The sequence below is a fragment of the Geotrypetes seraphini genome, chromosome 8 (assembly GCF_902459505.1).
Source record: "Geotrypetes seraphini chromosome 8, aGeoSer1.1, whole genome shotgun sequence".
Taxonomy (NCBI): domain Eukaryota; kingdom Metazoa; phylum Chordata; class Amphibia; order Gymnophiona; family Dermophiidae; genus Geotrypetes; species Geotrypetes seraphini.
The window spans coordinates 153,888,577-153,911,463 of NC_047091.1; the positions used below are offsets into that span (position 1 = coordinate 153,888,577).

Sequence of the window (22,887 nt, forward strand, 5' to 3'; positions counted from 1 at the left end):
CAGCACAGTCCAATATTCAGGCTGGTGCCTGGTTAACTTGGCACATAAAGCTAGGACAGCTCTTTGATTGTCCTAACTTATGCTTAATTGAATATTGCCACTAACTGACACAGTTGCTGTTCTGCTGTAATTCTGCTCCAGGTTCACCTCTAACCTAGCTTGTTAGGAAATGACCAGTTATTCATATTCAGCAGCACTGCCTGGTTAGGTACTGCTGATTATCAGCAGCTGGCCAGCTCAGCAGGGTATAACTGGGCATGAGCCTCTTCTGTAGAGAATGACACAGGGACAGATTTTTCTCCGTCCCCGCAGGAACTCATTTTCCTATTCCGGCAAGTTCTTTTCCTGTCCCTGCCCCATCCCTGCAAGCTCTGTCCTCATCTGCACAAGCCTCAAACCCTTTAAAATCATAAGTAGCAACATTCTAGCGCTCAGATTGTGATGTCATAATGCCTCATTCCACCAATGCCTAAGCTCTGTCCTCATCTGCACAAGCCTCAAACCCTTTAAAATCATAAGTAGCAACATTCTAGCGCTCAGATTGTGATGTCATAATGCCTCATTCCACCAATGCCTAAGCTCCGTCCTCATCTGCACAAGCCTCAAACCCTTTAAAATCATAAGTAGCAACATTCTAGAGCTCAGATTGTGATGTCATAATGCCTCATTCCACCAATGCCTAAGCTCTGTCCTCATCTGCACAAGCCTCAAACACTTTAAAATCATGTGTTCGAAGCTTGTATGGTTAAGGCAGAGCTTATAGGAATGGGACAGGGACAAGGACAGCGGCAAAACTCGAGGAGACGGGATGGAGAAATTGAGTGCCTGCGGTGACGGGGAAAAATTTGTCCCCGTGTCATTCTCTACTCTTCTGTTCAGTTACACTCTTTGGAATATCTACTCCATGTCCTTGAATTTTCAGGTAGTACTGCCAGAAACTCCTAAATGCTCCAGTATTATTTGGATAGTACTGGGATGGAGCGAGGGCATTCTGCCAAACTATATGTAAAGCAGCAATATTCAGCTAGTGACTATGGGCTCCTTTTACGAAAGTGCGCTAGCGTTTTTAGCGCAAGCACACGATTAGCGCGCACTATAGTGTGCGCTAGCCGAAAAACTACTGCCTGCTTAAAAAGAGGTGGTAGTGGCTAGCGCGCGCGGCATTTTAGCATGCGTTAAAACTGCTAGCGCACCCTTGTACAAGGCGTCCTATATATCTAAGCAATTTAATTTAAACCGACAGAAAGGATGCCCTAAAGTAAATTACCTGAGTTTGTCCGTCAAGACCCTTCCCTTGTTTAAAAACATAAGAACATAAGAATTGCCGCTGCTGGGTCAGACCCAGTGTCCATCGTGCCCAGCAGTACGCACACGCGGCAGCTCTCTGGTCAAAGACCAGCACCCTAACTGAGACTAGCCTGCGTATGTTCTGGTTCAACAGGAACTTGTCTAACTTTGTTTTGAATCCCTGGAAGGTGTTTTCCCCTATAACAGCCTCTGGAAGAGCGTTCCAGTTTTCTACCATTCTCTGGGTGAAGAACTTCCTTATGATGTCGGGAAGGGGAAAAGTACCAAAACCTCAACCACAACTTTAAACTTCAAAAGGGGAAGATATGATAGCATGAGAGCCATGGTGAAACAACGGATCAAGAAAAAAATGGGCAAAGTCAAAACGGTAGAACAGGCATGGTCCCTTCTGAAAAATACTATCACGGAAGCACAAAGCCTCTACCAGTGGCGTACCTAGGGTATGTGGCACCCGGGGCCCATCATTTTTTGACACACCCCCCCCCCCCCCCCCCCATGTAAAAAAATTTTTTTTTTTTTTTTTTTTTTGCAATAACCATGAAATGGAATAAATGGTCAGAATAGAAACAGGCAGTGAAAATTTTCTTTTATTGAACCTCATATATGTAACCATTATTCCAAACATAACATAACATAAATTATGTCTAAATTGTCATGACATTAGAAGTACATATGGAGTAGTTGCAGGTAATGCTTGGGACAGTTCTGATTGTGTTAGTTCGGTTTTATGTGTTTTTTGAATAGAAGGGTTTTTATTTCTTTTTGAAGGTTTTGCAGTCTGTGGTCGATGTCAATTGGTTGTAGAGTTGGGGGTCGAGTGTTGCAGCTCGAATGGCTAGGAGGTTGTCGAACAGTTTTTTTCTTTTGACGTTTTTGGTTGGAGGGTGTGTGAATGGTGCACAAGTTCTCCTATGTCTGTTTGAAGTGGATTGAATTATTTAGCTGAAGAAATTAGTTACCCCCCCATTCCACACACATTAATTCTCTTCCATTTTTGTTCCCATTATAAAAAACACTGATAAGTTCCCAGAAAAAAAATACATTAAAATAAGAAGTGAAAACAAAGGCCCCTACAGATGAGAACATAACATAAGAATAGCCTAACTGGGTCAGACCAATGGTCCATCATGCCCAGTAGCCCATTCTCATGGTAGCCAATCCAGGACACTAATACCTGGTCAAAACCCAAAGAGTAGCAACATTCCATGCTACCGATCCAGGGCAAGCAGACACTTCCCCCATGTCTTAATAACAGATTATGGACTTTTCCTCCAGGAATTTGTCCAAATCTTTCTTAAAACCAGCTACACTATCTGCTTTTACCATAACTTCTGGCCACTTCATTTTTAAGTTTAGATCTTTCCTTTCAAACAGAGACCTTGCTAGATGTCAAATACAGCACAAGGTAACTTCACATGGACTTAGCTGTGCAGGAAATGTGAATCTCCTCATACACCCACCATATAGTGCAAAAATGTGCAAAGGTCTGTTTTTTTCTTTCGATCACTACATAGCCTAATGCCACACAAGCAGTGCTGTTACAAACATATTCTGTAGGTCAATGCTAAGGATAACAAAGTTTCCTTCCTTGGACCAGAAGGAGATAAACCACTGGAAGAGATCCCAAAACAACACCCAAAGACCCACTCAGTGTGTGAATCAGTTGAGTGGAGTGGACTAACTGGGGGGTGGAAATGGGCCCGGAGTTTGCTCAGCAGAATTTCCCTGACCACCTCTTCCTCTCAACACATTGACACGCTGCCACCATCACCACTAGGAACACCTCACTGGGTAGGCCAGCTATGCTATAAACTTTATAAAACACATTATTATATTTTCTTATAAAGCACATATTTTAACTGACCTCTCTGACATCCTCAGCCTTTCCATTCACAAAAATAGAAGGAAGAAAAGTTCCCATTTCCTGCTGTCTCATATCCCCGGCCTATACAATATTTTTTTTCTGCAGACCCTTCAAAAGTCTGACCAAATCCTCGTTTCACTTGCATTATAAAGTACTGAGGATGCCATCTCTCCCCAATCCCAGGTCCTAAAGTCTAAGACAGTAGCGCAAACTAATGCTGCCAGATACAGGAAAAAAAAATTTTGATTCGATTCAGCCCTATTGAATTGGTTTTTCAATTCGATTTTCCTGCCCAGTTGGGTGATTTTTTTCAAAACTCCTGGTGGGTTTTATAGCTTTTTCACCCCCTTTGGCTTCTCCTAACCACACTGGCGCTGTGGTGTAAATAAAATAAAGAAACAAAAAGGACTTTTCCTCTTTCTGTTAAATCCTAGCTCACGTTTGCAGTCCAACACCAGCTCTGGCAGGATACACATTTCAAATCTGACATGTTATAATCACAAAACAGAAAATAAAATTAATTTTTCTACCTTTTGTTGTCTGGTTATATTTAAAATCTTGTTGGTCCAAGGCTCTGGTTTTCTTCTGATAACTTGCTTGCCAGGGTCTCCTTCTTTCTGCATGCTAACCATCCATCTGCCAACTCTGTCCTCCCTTTCCATTTCCCTTCCCTTCCCAGGAAGTCTGGTATCTTTCCTTTTTTTCATCTCATCTCTCCGTTTCTTTTCCTAATTACCCTCCTATCCAGTATCTCTATCCCTCCTCCACACCATCCCTTGTGTCCAATTTCTCTCCCTTTCTGTTCCTTCCCTCCCTAAATCCCATGGTCCATCATCTCTCTCCCTCTCCTCTATTTTCAGATCCATTATTTCTTCCCCCCCCCCAAAGTTTGGCATATGCATGTCTCTTTGAACACCCCCTTCCCTCCGTGTACTTCTAAATCATGGTCCCCCCCCAAAGGCCTGTCCCCCCTTAAAGGTCTGCCTGTCCCACCTTGAAGGCCTGCACCCCCCTTGAAGGCCTGTCCCACCCCCTTGTAGCTTCTCCCCCCCCCTTGTAGGCCTGTCCCCCCTTGAAGGCCTGCCTGCCTGCCTTTCCCCCCTTGAAGGCCTGTCCCCCCTTGAAGGCCTGCACCCCCTTGAAGGCCTGCACCACCCCCCTCGAAGGCCTGCACTCCCTTGAAGGTCTGCACCCCCCCAGAAGGCCTGTCCCCCACTTGAAGGCTTGTACCACCCCCTTGTAGCTTCTCCCCCCCTTGTAGGCCTGTCCCCCCCCTTGAAGGCCTGCCTGCCTGCCTTTCCCCCCCTTGAAGGCCTGCACCCCCTTGAAGGACTGCACCCCCCCCCGAAGGCCTGCACTCCCTTGAAGGTCTGCACCCCCCCGAAGGCCTGCCCCCCCCTTGAAGGCCTGTCCCCCCCCCCTTGTAGGCCTGTCCCCCCCCCTTGAAGGCCTGCCTGCCTTTCCCCCCTTGAAGGCCTGTTCCCCCCCTTGAAGGCCTGCACCCCCTTGAAGGTCTGCACCCCCCCAAAGGCCTACACCCCCCCCGAAGGCCTGCACCCCCCTGAAGGCCTGCCTGCCCCCCTTGAAGGCCTGCACCCCTTGAAGGTCTGCACCCCCCCCCGAAGGCCTGTCCCCCCTTGAAGGCCTGCCTGCCTGCCTGTCACCCCCTCCCCCTTGAAAGCCTGCTTGCCTGCCCGCCCGCCCCACCCTGAAGGCCTGATGCCCCGACCCACCCCGAAGGACCGCTCGCCCCCCTGGCCTCCCCGCACCACCTATGAAGCAGCCGCAGCAGGATCGCGAAGTCAGCGTCAGCGATCCCTGCGCTGCTTCCTGCGCCACGGTCCCGCCCCTCCTCTGACGTCAGAGGAGGGGCGGGATCGCGGCGCAGGAAGCAGCGCAGGGATGCTGACGCTGACTTCGCGATCCTGCTGCGGGCTGCTTCACAGGTGGTGCAGGAAGGTCAGTGGGGCGAGCGGTCCTTCGGGGGTGGCGGGGGACTGAACGGCAAGGCCGGGAACACCCCCTTAGGGCTGGTACCCGGGGCGGCCCGCCCCCCCCGCACCCCCCTAGGTACGCCACTGGCCTCTACATTCCGAGGATATCCAAAGCAAAGAAAACCAAAGGCAAAAGAGAGCCGGCATGGCTTACTAAAGAGGTGAAGGAAGCCATAAAAGAAAAGAAGGACTCCTTCAAAGCATGGAAACGCACGAAAACAATCGAAAGTTGGAACAAACACAAGGGTGATCAGAAGAAGTGTCACAGGGCAGTGAGGGATGCCAAAAAGGACTATGAGGAGAAAATAGCGCAGGAGGCCAAAAACTTCAAACCCTTCTTCAAGTACGTGAAATGGAGAAAACCCGCAAATGAGGCGGTGGGACCGCTGGACGACCAGGGAAGGAAAGGGTATATCAAGGAAGACAAACAAATCGCAGACAGACTAAATTCATTCTTTGCGTCTGTCTTTACAAAGGAAGACACTGCAACAATTCCAGAAGCAGTTAAAGTGTTCAAAGGAGTAACAGAGGACAGCCTTACCACAGTAGACATGGACTTGGACCAGATATACCACCAGATCGACAAACTCAAAAGCAACAAATCCCCTGGACCCGATGGAATTCATCCGAGAGTCTTGAAAGAGCTAAAAGTAGAAATCGGAGAATTATTCCAAAAACTTGCCAATCTGTCAATCAAAACAGGGCAGATACCAGACGACTGGAAGATAGCGAACGTCACGCCGATATTCAAAAAAGGATCAAGAGGAGTACCGGGCAACTATAGACCTGTGAGTCTCACGTCGGTCCCTGGGAAGATGGTTGAGGCGCTGATCAAGGATAGCATAACCCGGCACCTAGACACACACGACCTGATGAAAGCCTGCCAACATGGATTCAGGAAAGGGAAGTCATGCTTGACGAACCTACTTCAATTTTTTGAGACAGTGAACAGACAAATTGATAATGGAGAACCGGTGGATATTATATACTTGGATTTTCAGAAAGCGTTCGACAAAGTTCCACATATAAAACTCCTCAGGAAACTGCAGGGCCATGGAATAGAAGGAGATATACTAAGATGGATAGGCAAATGGCTGGAGAACAGAAGGCAGAGAGTGGGCATAAATGGGAAGTTCTTGGACTGGGAAAATGTGACTAGCAGTGTGCCCCAGGGCTCGGAACTTGGGCCCATCTTATTTAATATCTTCATCAATGACCTAGAGGATGGAACATCCAGGGAGATCATCAAGTTTGCAGATGACACAAAGCTATGCCGGGCCATCAAATCACAGAAGGACAGTGAAGAACTCCAGAGTGACTTGAGCCGATTGGAGAATTGGGCAGATAAATGGCAGATGACGTTTAATGTAGAAAAATGCAAAGTGATGCACTTAGGCAGAAAAAATAAGGAACACAAGTATAGTATGTCAGGTGCAACTCTGGGAAAATCTGAACAGGAAAAGGACCTGGGAGTATTAATCGATAGAACACTGAAGCCTTCGGTGCAATGTGCAGCGGCAGCAAAGAACGCGAATAGAATGCTAGGCATGATAAAGAAGGGAATCACGAGTAGATCGGAGAAAGTCATAATGCCGCTTTATAGAGCAATGGTCAGACCACACTTGGAATACTGCGTCCAGCATTGGTCTCCATACCTAAAGAAGGATATCATACTGCTAAAGAGGGTGCAGAGACGAGCAACAAAGCTGGTGAAAGGTATGGAGAACCTGGATTACGAGGAAAGACTTAAGAGACTGGGGTTGTTCTCCCTTGAGAAAAGGAGACTACGAGGGGATATGATCGAGACATTCAAAATACTGAAAGGAATCGACAAAATAGAGCAGGAAAAAACGTTATTTACAATGTCCAATGTGGCACGGACAAGAGGACATGGGCTGAAGCTAAGGGGGGACAAGTTCAAGACAAATATCAGGAAATTCTGCTTCAGAAGAGGTAATTGCGGAATCCACCATTCTAGGATTTAAGGGTAAGTTAGATGTACATCTCCTTATGAGTGGCATGAAGTGACATGGGTAGGGGTAGGCTAGATGCACTTCTCTTTACGAGAAGCTGGAGCGATATGGGGACCAAAACTATGTCAGGGTACAGCTGGCAGGGCCTCCGCGTGTGCGGATCGCCGGACTTGATGGACCTAGAGTCTGTTCCGGAGAGGGCGCTTCTTATGTTCTTACGGAATCTATCCCCTTTCAATTTTAGAGAGTGCCCTCTTGTTCTCCCTACCTTGGAGAGGGTGAACAACCTGTCCTTATCTACTAAGTCTATCCCCTTCAGTACCTTGAATGTTTCAATCATGTCCCCTCTCAATCTCCTCTGTTCGAAGGAGAAGAGGCCGAGTTTCTCTAATCTTTCGCTGTACGGCAACTCCTCCAGCCCCTTCTCTGGACCGTGTCCTTCTCCTTGTACGGCAACCAGTGCTGGACGCAGTACTCCAGCAGACTGAAAACCCACCTTTTTGATATAGCTTTCAATCCTTAACCCTTCTCCTCTGCCCTCCAACCCAGCCAGCTGATTAACTGTTCCCCTTAACTGTATCCATGACATCCTATTTGTCTTTGGGAAGCAGAACTGAGCTTGTGATGTCATAATGCCTCATGCCGCCAATAAGAGCCAACCTCATCAGTGATGTCACAAAGGCTTGATTGTCCTGTACTCCTCTCTGCCTTCCAAGCCAGCCAGCTGATTAACCGTTCCCCTTAACTGTATCCATGACATCCTGTTTTTCTGTCTTGCCTGTTTATATTGTAAGCTCTTTCGAGCAGGGACTGTTTTCTTACTCTTTGTGACTCTGTACAGCACTGCCTAAATCTGGTAGCACTATAGAAATAATTAATAGTAGTAGTAGTAAACAGATAGCTTATATGTATTGCATTATATATATATATAATGGTTGGCAGTGAGTACTTTCTACATGTCCAGATAACAGCACTTAGGGATCCTTTTACAAAGGCAGGGTAGCAGTTTAACGCACGGAATACCTCGCGTTAAACCGCCTGCCGTGCTAGTACCTAATGCCTCCATTGACGAGGCATTAGGATTTTAGGCTGCCGTGGGAGTTAGTGCGTGATGAAATGTCTGATGCGCTAACCCCCGTAGCCCTTAATGTATGTATATATTTTTTAGATCTAACGGAGCCTACCTACTATAGAAAATCCACAACGGCTAGCTAATAAAAACTGTTGCAATTGAATGGGGTCCCAAAATACATATTCAATGTCTTGTATTTTGAACAGAAATTATTATTATTTTTTTTACTTTTTGTTTGTTTCACAACTGAGAAATTGTAGGAGCTTAAAGCCCCAAGTAGTATGGAAGGGTTTAAGATTCATAAGTATGAATCAAGAACCATTTCCTTGTTTTCTTATTATCTTCTTGTAATTAGAAATGGTGCCATGTCTCCCCATTGCTGTGGGCTTTGAAAGGAATTCTGTTTTATATGTATAAATACTGTTAAATTATGTTAAGAATCCTTTTTTTCCTTGGTATCATCTAATATTGTAATTATTAAATCTGTATAAATAAAAAAAAAGAAAGAAAAGAAAATCCACAACGGACTTATCTATTTGTCCATAAGTAATTAATTCTTACTTTAAATATATAATACTAGCCATTAAGCCCGTTACATTAACGGGTGCTAGAATATGTCTATCTGTCTTTCTTTCTTTCTGTGTCTCTCCCTGCCCCTGTCTCTTTCTTCCTTTCTTTGTCTCTCTCCCTCCCACTGTCTGTCTTTCTTTCTGTCTCTCTTCCTGGCCCCCTTTGCCTGTCTGTGTTTCTTTCTTTCTGTCTCTCTCCCTGCCTGCTGTCTTTCTGTATGTCTGTTTTTCATTCTCGTGCGCTAGCTGCCTATCTTTCTTTCTCTCTCCATGGCCCCCTTTTGTCTCCCCCCAAAGCAAACCAAGATTGCTCCCTGGCCCCCTTTCCCCCCTCCCCCACTTTCCTGTGCAGCAACAGCAGCATTCCCCCTTCTCTGTGTAGCAGCAACAGCATTCCCCCCCTTCCCTGTACAGCAGCATTCACCCACACTTCCCTGTACAGCAGCAGCATTCCCTCCTTCCTTGTGCAGCAGCATTCCCCCTTTCCCTGTGTAGCAGCAGCATTCCCCCCTTCCCTGTGCACCCACCCCTTGCCTGCTCCCCCTGTTCCCTTCCTTTTCCCTCCCCCGTCCAGCAGCATTCGTTTTCTGCTCCCCCTGTGCATATGCCCCACAGAAATCTACTTGCCTCACAGAAAAGCGCTGCACCGCACTGTTGCTGGCCTCGGTGTATTCTCTACACTGCGGCCAACCCTAGCGGAAACAGGAAGTTGTGAGAGGGCAGGCCGCAGTGGAGAGGAGATGGTGAGGCCAGTGGCAGCACAGCGCAGCACTTTTCATTTAAACGCTGTGAGCATGCGAGAGGGAGGAGGAGGAAAATAGATGCCGGCAGGGGGGTTTGGAGGTCAGGGTGTGTGCGGCAAGCCGCCACTCGTGCCTGAAGATTTTAAAAGGGCGCTTGGCATTGGGAATTTGGGGCGTGTGCGGCAAGCCGCCGCTCGCGCCTGAAGATTTTAAAAGCGATTCCAAGGTCGGCTGCGTGGGAGTTTAGGGGCAGAGCAAAGGGCGGATGGCTTGGCGTGGGCTCTGTGCAGCAGGAGCTGAAAGCAGCGCTGAGGGCTCGTGAGAGGATGCAACATTGTTATGGCGACCGTGTAACGCGCCTGCTATTTAAAAAAATACATGGCACAGTTGGTTAAACTCCTTCACTACAGATCCGCAAGTTTACTTTAACTTTTGCAACGTTTTTTTTTTTTTACTTACTTTAAATTAAGAAGGATCTGCTTTTGTTCAAACCCATCGTCCCGGCTCTGTGTCTCCATTTATGAATTGCGCGTTATTTTGCAGCAGGAGTAGGTGAGAGGGAGCATTAGAGGTGGATTGTCAGCCGCCAGAGCTCCTTAGTTTCTTTAGGCAGCCCCGGTTGTTTCCTTTGATTGAATGTGAGCATTAGGGTTCGCCGGCCGCCAGCGCTCAGCCGCACCGTGAGAGCCAGGTGAGTGCTGCTACCCCCAGCTGGGTAATTTTTTTTTTTTTTTTTAGTTGAAAGCCGCCGCCGCAGCTCCTCTCTCGATCCTGGTGCGGTTCGAGAGAGGAGCCGTGGCGGCGGCTTGAGCATAAGCGCGATTGTTGACCTTCTGCATGATAATCATATTCTGTCCTGTACTACATTGGGTTTTGCATGCACAGTGAGAGCCGGGGGTTAGGAAGGCCGCCGCAACCTCGCGGCTATCCCCAGCTGTGTAACTTTTTTTTTTTTATTTGAAAGCCGTCGCCGCAGCTCCTCTGTCGATCCTGGTGCAGAGCCGGGGGTGCGCCCGCGACGGATCAGGGAACACGACTTTTGAGTGCGCATGCGCGGCCTAGCATTTTATTATATTAGATTAGCTATCTCAATAGAGCACACCAAAGGGTAGGAAAAGCCTCAGATTTTTGACGAGAGTCATACAGAGGGGTTTAAAACCCTCCAAACTCCCTTTATCAGTCACTGGCATAAAAATGCTGCAAGGATATATAATGAAGATGCCAGAAGTAAGTAAGAAGTGCTTGTTTGATGTATTTGAAGAAGTTTGAGGGACTAAAAATAATTATTATAGCCTGGGGCATTGTTTTTAGAGGAGTAATTATTTCCCTGACACAGCGGCAACAAAAGCTGTGAAACATTGACAGCGTTGGAGTAATTAAAGAAGCTTTGGGACTGATATTTTCAGTGTTTGAAATAATCACAGCAAGTATTCTTGAAATCATTATAGCAAGCATATTTAAAAACGTCAATAAGCAGCGGCCAAAAAAGCAAACAGGATGCTGGGAATTGTTAAAAAAGGGATGGTTAACAAGACTAAGAATGTTACAATACCCCTGTATCGCTCTATGGTACCATCTTACCTGGAATATTGCATTCATTTCTGGTCTCCTTATCTCAAGAAAGATATAGTGGTGCTAGAAAAGGTTCAAAGAAGAGCAACCACGATAATAAAGGGGATGGAACTCCTCTCGTATGAGGAAAGACTAAAAAGGTTAGGGCTCGTCAGCTTGGAAAAGAGGCGGCTGAAGAGAGATATGATTGAAGTCTAAAATATCCTGAGTGGAGTAGAATGGGTACAAGTGGATTGATTTTTCACTCCATCAAAAATTACAAAGACTAGGGGGACACTCGATGAAGTTACAGGGAAATACTTTTAAAACCAATAGGAGGAAATTTTTTTTCACTCAGAGAATAGTTAAGCTCTGGAACGCGTTGCCAGAGGATTTGGTAAGAGCGGATAGCGTAGCTGGTTTTGAGAAAGGTTTGGACAAGTTCCTGGAGGAAAAGTCCATAGTCTGTTATTGAGAAAGACATGGGGGAAGCTACTGCTTATCCTGTATTGGTAGTATGGAATATTGCTACACCTTGGGTTTTGGCCAGGTACTAGGGACCTGGATTGGCCACTGTGAGAATGGGCTACTGGGCTTGATGAACCATGGATCTGACCCAGTAAGGCTATTTTTATGTTATGAGTGAAAAGTGACTCTATATTTATTATTGCTTGAAATAAGTTTTGAATGCACGGTTATTGCTGGGCACATCAAGACTAAATAACTAAATATTAACTTTTAGTGAGCACTAAGCACTAAAGGGTAGGTTTTTATGCTAGTGATTGATAAAGGGAGTTTGAGGGTTTTAAACCCTCTGTATGACTCATATAAAATCTGAGGCTTTTCCTACCCTTTGGTATGCTCTATTGAGATTTGCTAATCCTATATAATAAAAGCTTACCAGCGCGATCCCTGCTGCTGTGGTGTGTGATCCATGGCCGTGTTCCATTTTAGAACCTGGCGGCAGGGAACATTCTGGCCACTCCCCTCCTCCCGCCCTCACTCACCAACCGGAAGTGCAGGCAAGCTCACTCCCTGCCCGCGTCCTCGGCAGGGAACACACCTCCCGCCCTCGCTCACCACTGCCGCCGATAATCCTCCTCTTCAGAGCAGCCTGCGATCATGGCCGGCTTTAAAGAACCTTGCAGGCTGCTCTCCAACCTCAGTAGCACGTTCCCTCTGACGCACGGGATCGCGTCAGAGGGAACGTGGTGCCGAGTTGGAGAGCGGCCTGCGAGGTTCGCCAAATCCGGCCACCACGATCGCAGGCTGCTTTGAAGAGGAGCAGGCCAGAAGACGCCGGGATGGAGGGAGGGTAAGAAGGGCATCAGTACAGGGGGAGAGGGTAAGGGGCTGCTTTGCGGGGAGGAGTGTGCTGGGGGGAGACATTAGGGGCCATGGAGAGATAGGAAGAGGGATAGGGGGCTGCTTTGGGGGGGGAGGTGTGCTGGGGACAGACAGCTTTGCTCGGGGGGGGGGGGGAAGACAGAAGAGGGCCATGGAGAGACAGTTAGGAAGAGGGAAAGGGGGCTTCTTTGGGGGGAGATGTGTGCTGCGGGCAGACAGCTTTGCTCGGGGGGGGGGGGGGGGGGGGAAGACAGAAGGACACAGACAGCGGCCAAGGAAAGAGAGATAAAGAAACACAGACAGACAGACACATCTGTTCTAGCACCCGTTAATGTAATGGGCTTAAAGACTAGTATTATATATTTAAAGTAAGAACTAATTACATATGGACAAATAGATAAGTGGATTTTCTACAGTAGGTGGGCTCATTTGGAGCTGCATGATATTCTTAGTGTCTCTACCTACTACCCTTATACAGGCAGTCCCTGGGTTAAGAACGAGTTCTGTTTTTTAAACCACTCTTAAGTTGAATTTTTATGTAACTCGGATCCTGTACATTACACAGTCTATAAAAACATTAAATATTAAAGAAACAGTCCTCAAAATAAAGTACTGTAGTTTAGATAGAAAGAAAAGTAGGAGGTTTACACTTTTGTTCTTCATCCATCCCACTGTTCCCTCTCCATCACCACATCCAACATCTCCCTCTCATCTCTCTCTTCCCCCTCTTCCCCATGCATCTGTACCTCATCTCTCTCCCACCATGTCAAATATTTCTTTCTCCCTCCCTATGCCCAACAACTCACCGCTTTCTTCATTTCCCCATGTGTTCTATCTCTTCCCTCTCACTCAGACACCCATGCCCAACAATTCTCCCTTTCTATTCCCTCCCCACCTCAGCATCTCTTTCCCTCACTCCCTCCATTGTTCCATCTTGTGTTCCAAGTTCATGCTCCCTCTCTCCTTTCTTCCATTCTTTGTCTGAAGTTTGTGCTCCCTCCCTTCCTTCCGTGTCCCAATACGACCCTGCTTCTTCCTTCCTGTACTAGTGTGCCCCTTCTTCCTCCCTTCCTGTCCCAACGCAACACTCCTCCTCCCTTCCGTGTCCCAACATGCCCCTTGTCATCCTTCCATCCATTCTGCATCCCAGATTCATGCCTCCTTCCCTCACATGGGTGTTTACCTCCTCTGGACAGCTCCCTGCTCCCAGTTGCACTTCTCTTAAGAACATAAGCAGTGCCTCTGCTGGGTCAGACCGGAGGTCCATTGTGCCCAGCAGGCTGCTCACGCGGCAGCCCATCAGGTCCAGGACCTGTATAGTAATCCTCTATACCCTTCTATCCCCTTTTCCTTCAGGAAATTATCTAATCCCAATTCTGTACTCTGTCCTATCACACCCTCTGGAAGCGCATTCCAGGTATCCACCACTTTTTGGGTGAAGAAGAACTTCCTAGCATTGGTTCTGAATCTTGTTTTTAATTTTTCCTAATGCTCTCTCGTTCTTGTAGTTTTCGAAAGTTTGAAGAATCTGTCCGTCTCCACTTTCTCTATGCCTTTCATGATCTTGTAAGTCTCTATCATGTCTCCTCTAAGTCTCTGCCTTTCCAGGGAAAAGAGCCCCAGCTTCTCTAATCTTTCAGCATATGAAAGGTTTTCCATATCTTTTATCAATCATGTCGCTCTTTTCTGGACCTTCTCGGGTATCGCCATATTCTTCTTAAGGTACGGCGACCAATATTGGACACAGTACTCCATATGTGGACGCACCATCGCCCGATACAACGGCAGGATAACTTCTTTCGTTCTGGTTGCAATACGTTTCTTGATAATACCTAGCATCCTGTTCACCTTCTTAGAGGCCGCTGCGCACTGTGCCGACGACTTCATTGTCTTGTCCACCAGTACCAAGTCCTTTTCTAGGCTACTTTCACCCATTACCAGCCCTCCCATCGTATAGCTGTACATCGGGTTTCTGTTTCCTACATGCAAGACTTTACATTTCTCTACATTAAACTTCATCTGCCATCTTTTCGCCCACTCTCCTAGTTTGTTCAGGTCCCTTTGTAAATCTTCACAGTCCTCTTTAGTCCTAATTCTACTAAATAGTTTAGTGTCATCTAAGAATTTTATTACCTCGCACTTCGTCCCTGTTTCTAGATCATTTATAAATACATTGAACAGCAGCGGTCCGAGTACCAACCCCTGCGGAACACCACTCATGACCCTCCTCCAGTCAGAGTATTGGCCCTTCACTCCTACCCGCCAACCAATTTGTGATCCATCTATGTACGTCTCCTTCCACCCCATGGTTCTTCAGTTTCCACAGTAGGCATTCATGGGGTACCTTGTCAAAGGCTTTTTGGAAATGCAAGTATACGATGTCAATGGGGTCCCCTTTGTCCATCCGTTTGTTTATTCTTTCGAAGAAGTGTAATAAGTTTGTTTGGCACAATCTTCCCTTGCAGAAGCCATGTTGGCTTGTTTTCATCAGTTTGTTCCTTTCTAGATGCTCATCGATGCTGTTTTTTATCAGCACTTCCGCCATCTTCCCCAGGACCGAAATCAAACTTTCTGGTCTGTAGTTCCCCGAGTCGCATCTCGATCCTTTTTTGAAGATGGGCGTAACATTAGCTATCTTCCAATCCTCCGGGATCACGCCTGTTTTCAGGGATAGATTGCAAACCTGCTGTAGTAGTTCCGCTATTTCCTCCTTTAGTTCTTTCAATACCCTAGGGTGGATTCCATCCGGGCCCGAGATTTGTCAGTTTTTAATCTATCTCTCTGCTTGTGTATGTCTTCAAGGCTTACCTCCATGGATGTTAATTTTTCTGCTTGATCTCCTTTGAAGATTTTTTCAGGTTCCGGCACGTTGGATGTGTCCTCTTTTGTAAATACTGACAAAAAGAACGTTTAGTCTATCCGCCACTATTTTTTCTTCCCTCACCACTTCTTTCCTATCTCCGTCGTCCAGCGGTCCCACCTCCTCCCTTGCTGGCTGCTTCCCTTTAACATATTTGAAGAACGGTTTGAAATTTTGTGCTTCCCTGGCTAGCCTCTCTTCATATTCTCTTTTTGCTCTTCTAACGAGGCCCAGGGCTGACACAGAAGCCTTCCCTCTAACATCAGAGAGAAGGCTTCTGGATCAGCCATGTGCAAGAGCCGCTGTTCATGGCTTTGCGAAGAGAAGTGCAGCTAGGAGGAGGAAGTCGGCCAGAGGAGGTAAACACTTGCGGGAGGGAGGGAGGCATGAATTAGGGACACAGAACAAAGGGAAGGATGATGAAGGGCACATTGGGACACGGAAGGCAGGAGGAGGGGCACATTTGGAAAGGAAGGGAGGAAGATGGGGTGCATTGGCACAGAAAGGGAAAAGCAGGACCCTGGTTAGTAAGTACAAGTCTGATGTAAGAGACTGCCTGTACTATATTTTTTAGATGCCTTAACCAGCATAAAAAAAAAAAATCATTCACCTCTAGGTTTAACATTTACCCAATTTAATGTCATGGCATCAGGATATAAAATGAATAACATCTGAAAATATGGGTGAACTGGAGGAAAGCTGAACCCAGAGAGAAATGAGGCATCCCAGTTGCCAATCTTTGTATCAAAGATAGCACTTGATAATGATGAACTTATTTTTATGGGATGCTTGGTTATTATTGGCCACTGTGAACTGTTTCACTGTGTTTTAATCTTTCACCCATAGATCCTATTGACATTGTGAAAGATTCAATTCCTTCCCATGAATACAAGGCAGAAGAAGATCCAAAGCTTTATAAGTCCATAAAGACTAAAAGAGGTCCCTTGTCAGAGAACTGGATAGAGGAACAAAGGAACAACCTTGGCAAATACCCAATTATGTGTGCTTATAAACTCTGTAAAGTGGAGTTCAGATACTGGGGAATGCAATCCAAAATTGAAAGATTTATCCATGATGTTGGTGAGTATTGGTTATTTTGTTAACAGTTTGTTTTCTCTTCAAGGGAAATAATTTCAGTCAGCTGTTGCAAAGTATCTGCTAAAATCCTTGAACCCCTCTTAAAACCAAACCAAACAAAATAGCTGAAGGCCCTAGGATTTCAAAAGAGAAGTGATTGGCAGATGAGGGTCTCGCAACCCGTCCACTTCTTTCTTAGCTGATGAGATCCTACCCTTCTTGTATCATTACCACCTCTCTCTTTATCTGGCCCCCATTCTAATGAAAGAGTTAATGATTGCTCAAAAAATAGGATGTGTGTAGGAAAAGCTTAGTCATCTTACCCAGTTTTCATGAAATGACTTGCTTGTAAGTTCATTGAGACAACTTAAACTGAAGACAGCTGACTTTCAGTTTTGTTAACACTAATAAAAACTTATTATTCTGTGCCAGTTCAAAAGAATAAATCAGGCATTCCTGTGGTTTTACAGAAAACAGCTATATAATGATGATAAAATTATTTCACACAACATAGTCTTTAAAGTCATGCCAGAAAAGTAAATATTATTTCTTAAAGACACATGAAAGATGTTCTATCTATTTGCTGCTTGATATCCAAAAATAGGTGACAAGTTTTTTAGACTGAATACCTCTAGTTTCAGGGAAATGTAGATAAAACAATGATTATAACAGACCATCCTATTTGCTGTAGGTAGAATAATTAGCAAAATCATTAGCAATGAACCTTAAAAGAGATCCAAACTTCTATCGACAAGCAGCAAAGTGCTTATAAACCAGATGTATAGCAAATTCATCAGTTTTGGAGCTTAAAGTGTCTCTGGGGTTCAAGTCGAACCTTTACACAACCCTCTGTAAATCACATATGGGGATGTCATTCTCTAGAAGAGAATTAAAGTCCTAGCATACGTGTCTGTGTACCAGTTTTGTATTGAGTCCATGGAAGTGTGAAGAGAAGGACCTCTTGCATTTTCTTCTGTTAAGGTTCAATAGCATTGCTTAAGGGTTTGATATGGGGGTTACTGTATCAGTTCTTCACTGAAAAGTAGGGGGTACAAATTGTCTGCTGAAGGGAAAAAATACACCCAGTAAAGCAACAGGCAAATAGAAATCTCCTCACAGATGGAAAAATTCCTTAAGAGGTCGACAGGGAATGTAGTAGGCCATGCCGAGGATCAATTTTCTGAGCCATTGTATTGTACGAAAACCCATCTCTGGCCTGTATATTAAAAGTCCTGCATGACAATTTTTAATTTTAGTCACGACAAAGGAAACAAATGCATTTTCTTTTTGTGTTTATTAGACCTTTCTACAAGGCTGAACAGTAGTTTGAGATTCTTTCTTCATTGTACATGGTACAGAGAGAGAATGTGCTCATGGCTAAACATAGCCTCGGGTGCTGCTGGGATTAATGTATTTATTCACTGTGAATCATTAGGAAGGACTGAATCAGGATATTTCAGTCAGTGTCAGGGATGTAGGGATGGCACAGGATCTTTCTGATATGTGTGTTGTGTGCGTTTGGTTTGTCCTCCTCTCACCCCATGACACATTTATAGTTAGACTTAACTTGAAATACAAATATTGCAGGCCCAGGACTTTTGATAATTTAGATGATTTGAAGTTTATTGGTGTGCTGTCCTGGGAATGTAAGCCACTAAGCCTGCTGTACTGACTTTTGATTCACATCTTTTACAAAGAATAATATTTTCTACTGCAGTGGTCTCAAACTTGCGGCCCACCAGGTACTATTTTGAGGCCCTCGGTATGTTTATCATAATCACAAAAGTAAAATGAAACAGTTTCTTGATCATATGTCTCTTTAGCTATAAATTACAATATTATTATAAGACTTAGCCAAAAGGAAAGATTTATAAACTATAAAGAGTTTTACCTCATGCAAAATTATAATTTCTTTAATAAGACATTAACTATTCTTTCTGAGGCCCTCCAAGTACCTACAAATCCAAAATGTGGCCCTGCAAAGGGTTTGAGTTTGAGACCACTGCACAGGGACCTTCAGATATTTAAAACTTTCTGATTCAAAAGCTAGTCACCATGAATCCAGTATACGTCTTCATTAGTCTGTTTTTTTTTCTTCTTCAAAATTACTTAATTATAATTTCTTCTGAATATCTTAGGAATATTTCCTCCCATAGTACAGTATATAATTTCTTTCTTTGATAAATGAAAGTTAAGAACTTATCTTCTGAAGATATATTCATAGAACCTCCAGCACTTCAATATTTCTCATCTCTGTTCAGCAATCCTTCAACATAACGCTATGTTTCATCTTACCGACTGCTTCAGGAAGGCGTCTTTCTTGTCTCTATAATGAATCAATATCTAATTAAGTCCCCAAAAGCCATATTCAGCTCCAAAGAAAATAGCTTACTTCTTTCTGCTTCTTAATTTCTCTCAATTCTCACCCAGACTGTCCAATCACCTGCTGGTGAAGTCAGAATTTAAAGGGCCAAACTATACAATCCTCCATATTTTAGATCAACAACAGCCAATCTAATTCTTTGTTAAGACCCTCCAGAGAAACAGTGTTCAATTCTAATATCCAACGCTGCTCTCATAATTTCCACTTTCCCACCCACGATCCAGAGAATCAATAACCTGCCATTTAATATCTAAAACAGTATGCTTTGCATCTATTCAATGCAATAAATTTAGTTGCGCCGTTGGTGCAGCACTGGTTAGATGAAAAACATACTATTTTAGATATTAAATGGTGGGTTACTGATTCTCTGGATTGATTGGCTGTTGTTGATCTAAAATTTTGAGGATTGGAGAGTTTGGCCCTTTAAATTGCTGACATCGCTAACAGGTGATTGGACAGTCTGGTCTTTAAATGTAGACGTCAGACGCCATCGCCAACTTGTGTGAGTATTGAGAGAAATTAAGTAGCAGAAAGAAGTAAGCTATTTTCTTTGGAGCTGAATATGGCTGCTTAAAATCTTTGGGGACTTAATTAGATATTGATTCATTGCAGAGGCAAGAAAGGTGCCTTCCTGAAGCAGCCAGTGAGGAGAAACATAGCGTTATGTCGAAAGCTTGCTGCACGGAGATGAGAAGTGTTAAAATCATTCTCTATTTGTTTTCTTCCTTGTTGTTTGTCTCTGTATTAATATGTACAAAATACTGTTCAGTTTTAAAGTCTTTTTTGTTATAGTGTGACTTACGCTATACCCCTTTTTTATTTTAAATTTAATTATTAGATGTACACCACCTTGAAGCCTGATTTGGCGATATAACAAACTTTTAATAAACTTAAAACTTGAAATGCTGGAGGTTCTCTGAATATATCTTGAAAAGATAAGTACTTTACTTTCATTTATCAATGAAATAAAAACAATTAATAAATTATATATTGTACTATGGGAGGAAATATTGCTAAGATATTCTGATGAAATAATTAAGAAATTTTGTGAAAGAAAAAAAACAGACTAATGAAGATGTATACTGATTCATGCTGACTAGCGTTTGAATCAGAAAGTTTTAAATATCTGAAGGTCCCTGCAGAGAACATTATTGCTGTTGCAAACTCTATATACTGTATGTGGTACTTGGTTTAATAGCTTCATAGCTATAGCTATATAGGACCAGCTAATCTGAGTACATCTTTTAAAAGGAACATTTAAAGGGAGGGAGGAGTGCAAGCATGGAATCAGGATTTGAACACGTAGGGTAAAATAGTATGTCTGACTAATGAAGTGAATATAGAACACAACGGCAGAAAAAGCTCATCCTGCTGATCTAGGTTTCAGTGGCAGATGGGCTGGATTTTAGCAAAGATGTGAGTGGAATCCAAAGGGCCTTCATAGATTTCCAAGGCATGATGTGACACCAGTTCTGCCAGACAACAATGAAATGTGGACCATACTGAGTGTCCAAGCCTAGGGATAAAATATCTGAAGGGAGGATCGCTGTAGCTGGATATGATTTCAGTGGGGTAAGTCTGTAATGGACCTGAGCTGGTAGAAACGTGTTTTATGTGCTACAGTGGGCTTTTAGAAAATTTCCCTGAGATTATTACACATGTACAAAGTAGGCTAATTTTGCATGTAAAAAGTCCCTTATTAAACTACCTCAGGGGTTGTGTGTGTTATGGTATGCACAGCATAAGAAGGTGTCTCTTTTCGTACAAATCATCTGAAGCTATTTTCAGGGGTGGAATTTGGTCAGAGCATGAGAAATGTTGTGATTTACATGTGTTTTATGCACATACATTTATACCTGCTCTTGAGTGCACAGTATTGAAGTTGCAGCCGTATCATAGAGCAATACAAGGGCATTATAACATTTTCATCTTTGTTTTCCAATCCTTTCCTGATAATTCCTAACATTCTGTTTGCTTTCTTAGCCACTGCCGCACATTACTACAACTGTTTAATTATTTCTACCAGACATATGCAGCGCTATGCAGAGTCAGAAAGAAGAAAACAGACCCTGCTCGAAAGAGCATACAATCTAAACAACATTGAGCTGAGGGTTTCAAATTATCCTCAACGATGACACCTAGATCCTTTTCCTAGGCGGTGGAACCCTGCATCACATAGCTATAGTTTGGGTTCCTCTTTCCCATATGTATGTATCACTTTGCACTTGCTCACATTAAACGTCATCTACCATTTTGATGCCCAGTCTTCCAGTCTCACAAGATCCTCTTGAAATAATCAGGATTATATTTTATTCTAGATCTGCACAGTTAAGTAAAAAAACGATGTGGAGGAGGGGGGGTCTTTTAATCCCTATTTGATTCCTTGCAGTAAGATATACTGGAATTTGCTCTAGTTCCAAGGATACCAGTCCCCAATAATTAAAACAATCTAGATAAAGTAAAAAAAACAACAACCCCAAAACAAAATCCCAAAGTCTCTCCATTTTAGTCACCTAGTTTGAACCTTAAGTGAGTAAGAACCCAAATAGGCAGTGTATGATGCCACCAACAGGGTGGAGCAAGCTCCCACACCCAGCCGGTGAAGAGAGTCCAGATGAAAAAACCCTCCCCAGGGCTGCCTCCAAGCAGAGCAGAGCCCGATGCCACCAACATGCTGTAAAGTAGAAAGCAGCCATAAAGTGACAGAAAAGACCTGACGCCAGTACATAACTAATCATTAAAATAAATATCCAAATTCAAAATCAGCAGAGATGATTTCCCAGTTCTGGCTCTGTGCTGAACACATGCCCCATGTTGAACTTTTTTTCTGTACATAGTTAGTGCAGATAATCTTCCACAGTAGTGAATTCAAAGGAGCCATCTCCTGATCAGGCCATAAATCCTAAAATTGCATGGCCTACCCTATGGCCTCATTATTTTTTCCTGCATTCTTTGGACTTAGTCTGATGAAATACATGGCGTTTGGTGTTCTAATGGACAGCACTATTACCCTGGTGCAGGAATAATCTCCTGATTGCACAATTCTATGATTTTAAAATTGAACTAGCAGTTTTATATTTTGAAAGCACAAATCACAAGCCATTAATCTTGTATCAGTTCCAAATTTTACTTTAAGCTGCCTCTTTATGGATACTCGTGTTTGGAAAACCATTCTGATTGCATGATGTGCCTACATAGTTCTGCTTGACTCTTCCGTGATCTGATTTGTGACTCTTCTCTGAACATTGCAGCAGGAACCTGGTAGAAATAGAATATAATCTGCCCTATGGCACTTTCTCAAGCATCTTTCTTGACAGAACCAGAGCCCTTTCCAATTGCTGAAACTTTTTTTTTTTTTTTTAACATATTTTGATAGGGTGCCCGAGCTATACCATAATGCTTTGAAATGGTGACAGTACTTTAGGTGCTTATAGGAGCTGTCAATCAGCAGTGGTATCTTTAAAATAGCAAGAATTTCAAGATCTGGTTTTAAGGAAGGAGACACGAAGCCTGGGCAGTGTTAGAGTCCTCTGTTCAAGTAATCTAGACCAGTTTTTCACATGTATCTTGGTTCTCTGTGTATATTTTTATGTTAGATGCCAAGTAACAGTGTCTCCCTTATTACTGTCTGGTTTTGTTGACCTTTTTTATTTTAAATTTATTGATTGTGATTTGTAAGGACCAATTGTTGTTTTCCCAGTATTTTTAAAATAAAGGGGAAAGGAAGTGGGATTTGATATACCGCCTTTCTGTGTTTACAATCAAAGTGGATTTATATATTATATGCAGGTAACTGTTTTGCACCTGGGACAATAGGAGGTTAAGTGACTTACCTAAATTCACAAGGCTGGTAAAATGATGGATGTTTTGACATAGTTGGGGTTTCAGTGCATAGACCAGCCACCCTACTTGCCAGATCTTTCTCCATCTGACTATTTTCTGTTTCCAAACCTTAGAAAGAGTTTGAAAGGGAGACAATTTTCGAGTGATTTGAAGGTGATTGCAGCAGTGAAGCAGTATTTCAGTGACCAGATATAAGAATATGTTTTGGAAGGGTTACAGAATCTTCAGACACGATGTGCCAAGTGTGTTGAACTTGGGGGTGAATATGTGGAATAACTTGTAAGTTTCATGGCTCCACATCAT

The 22,887-nt window shown here is 43.9% G+C and overlaps 1 protein-coding gene across 7 annotated transcripts in view; it reads left to right on the plus strand.

Moving 5' to 3' along the window:
• Positions 1-22,887, plus strand: part of PITPNM2 (phosphatidylinositol transfer protein membrane associated 2) — a 489,035-nt gene that overhangs the window by 307,404 nt on the left and 158,744 nt on the right. For all 7 annotated transcript variants that reach the window (XM_033953942.1, XM_033953939.1, XM_033953943.1 and 4 more), the window contains exon 5: positions 16,128-16,361. In XM_033953942.1, coding sequence (XP_033809833.1) covers positions 16,128-16,361 — 234 coding nt within the window. The remainder of the gene's footprint in view (positions 1-16,127; positions 16,362-22,887) is intronic.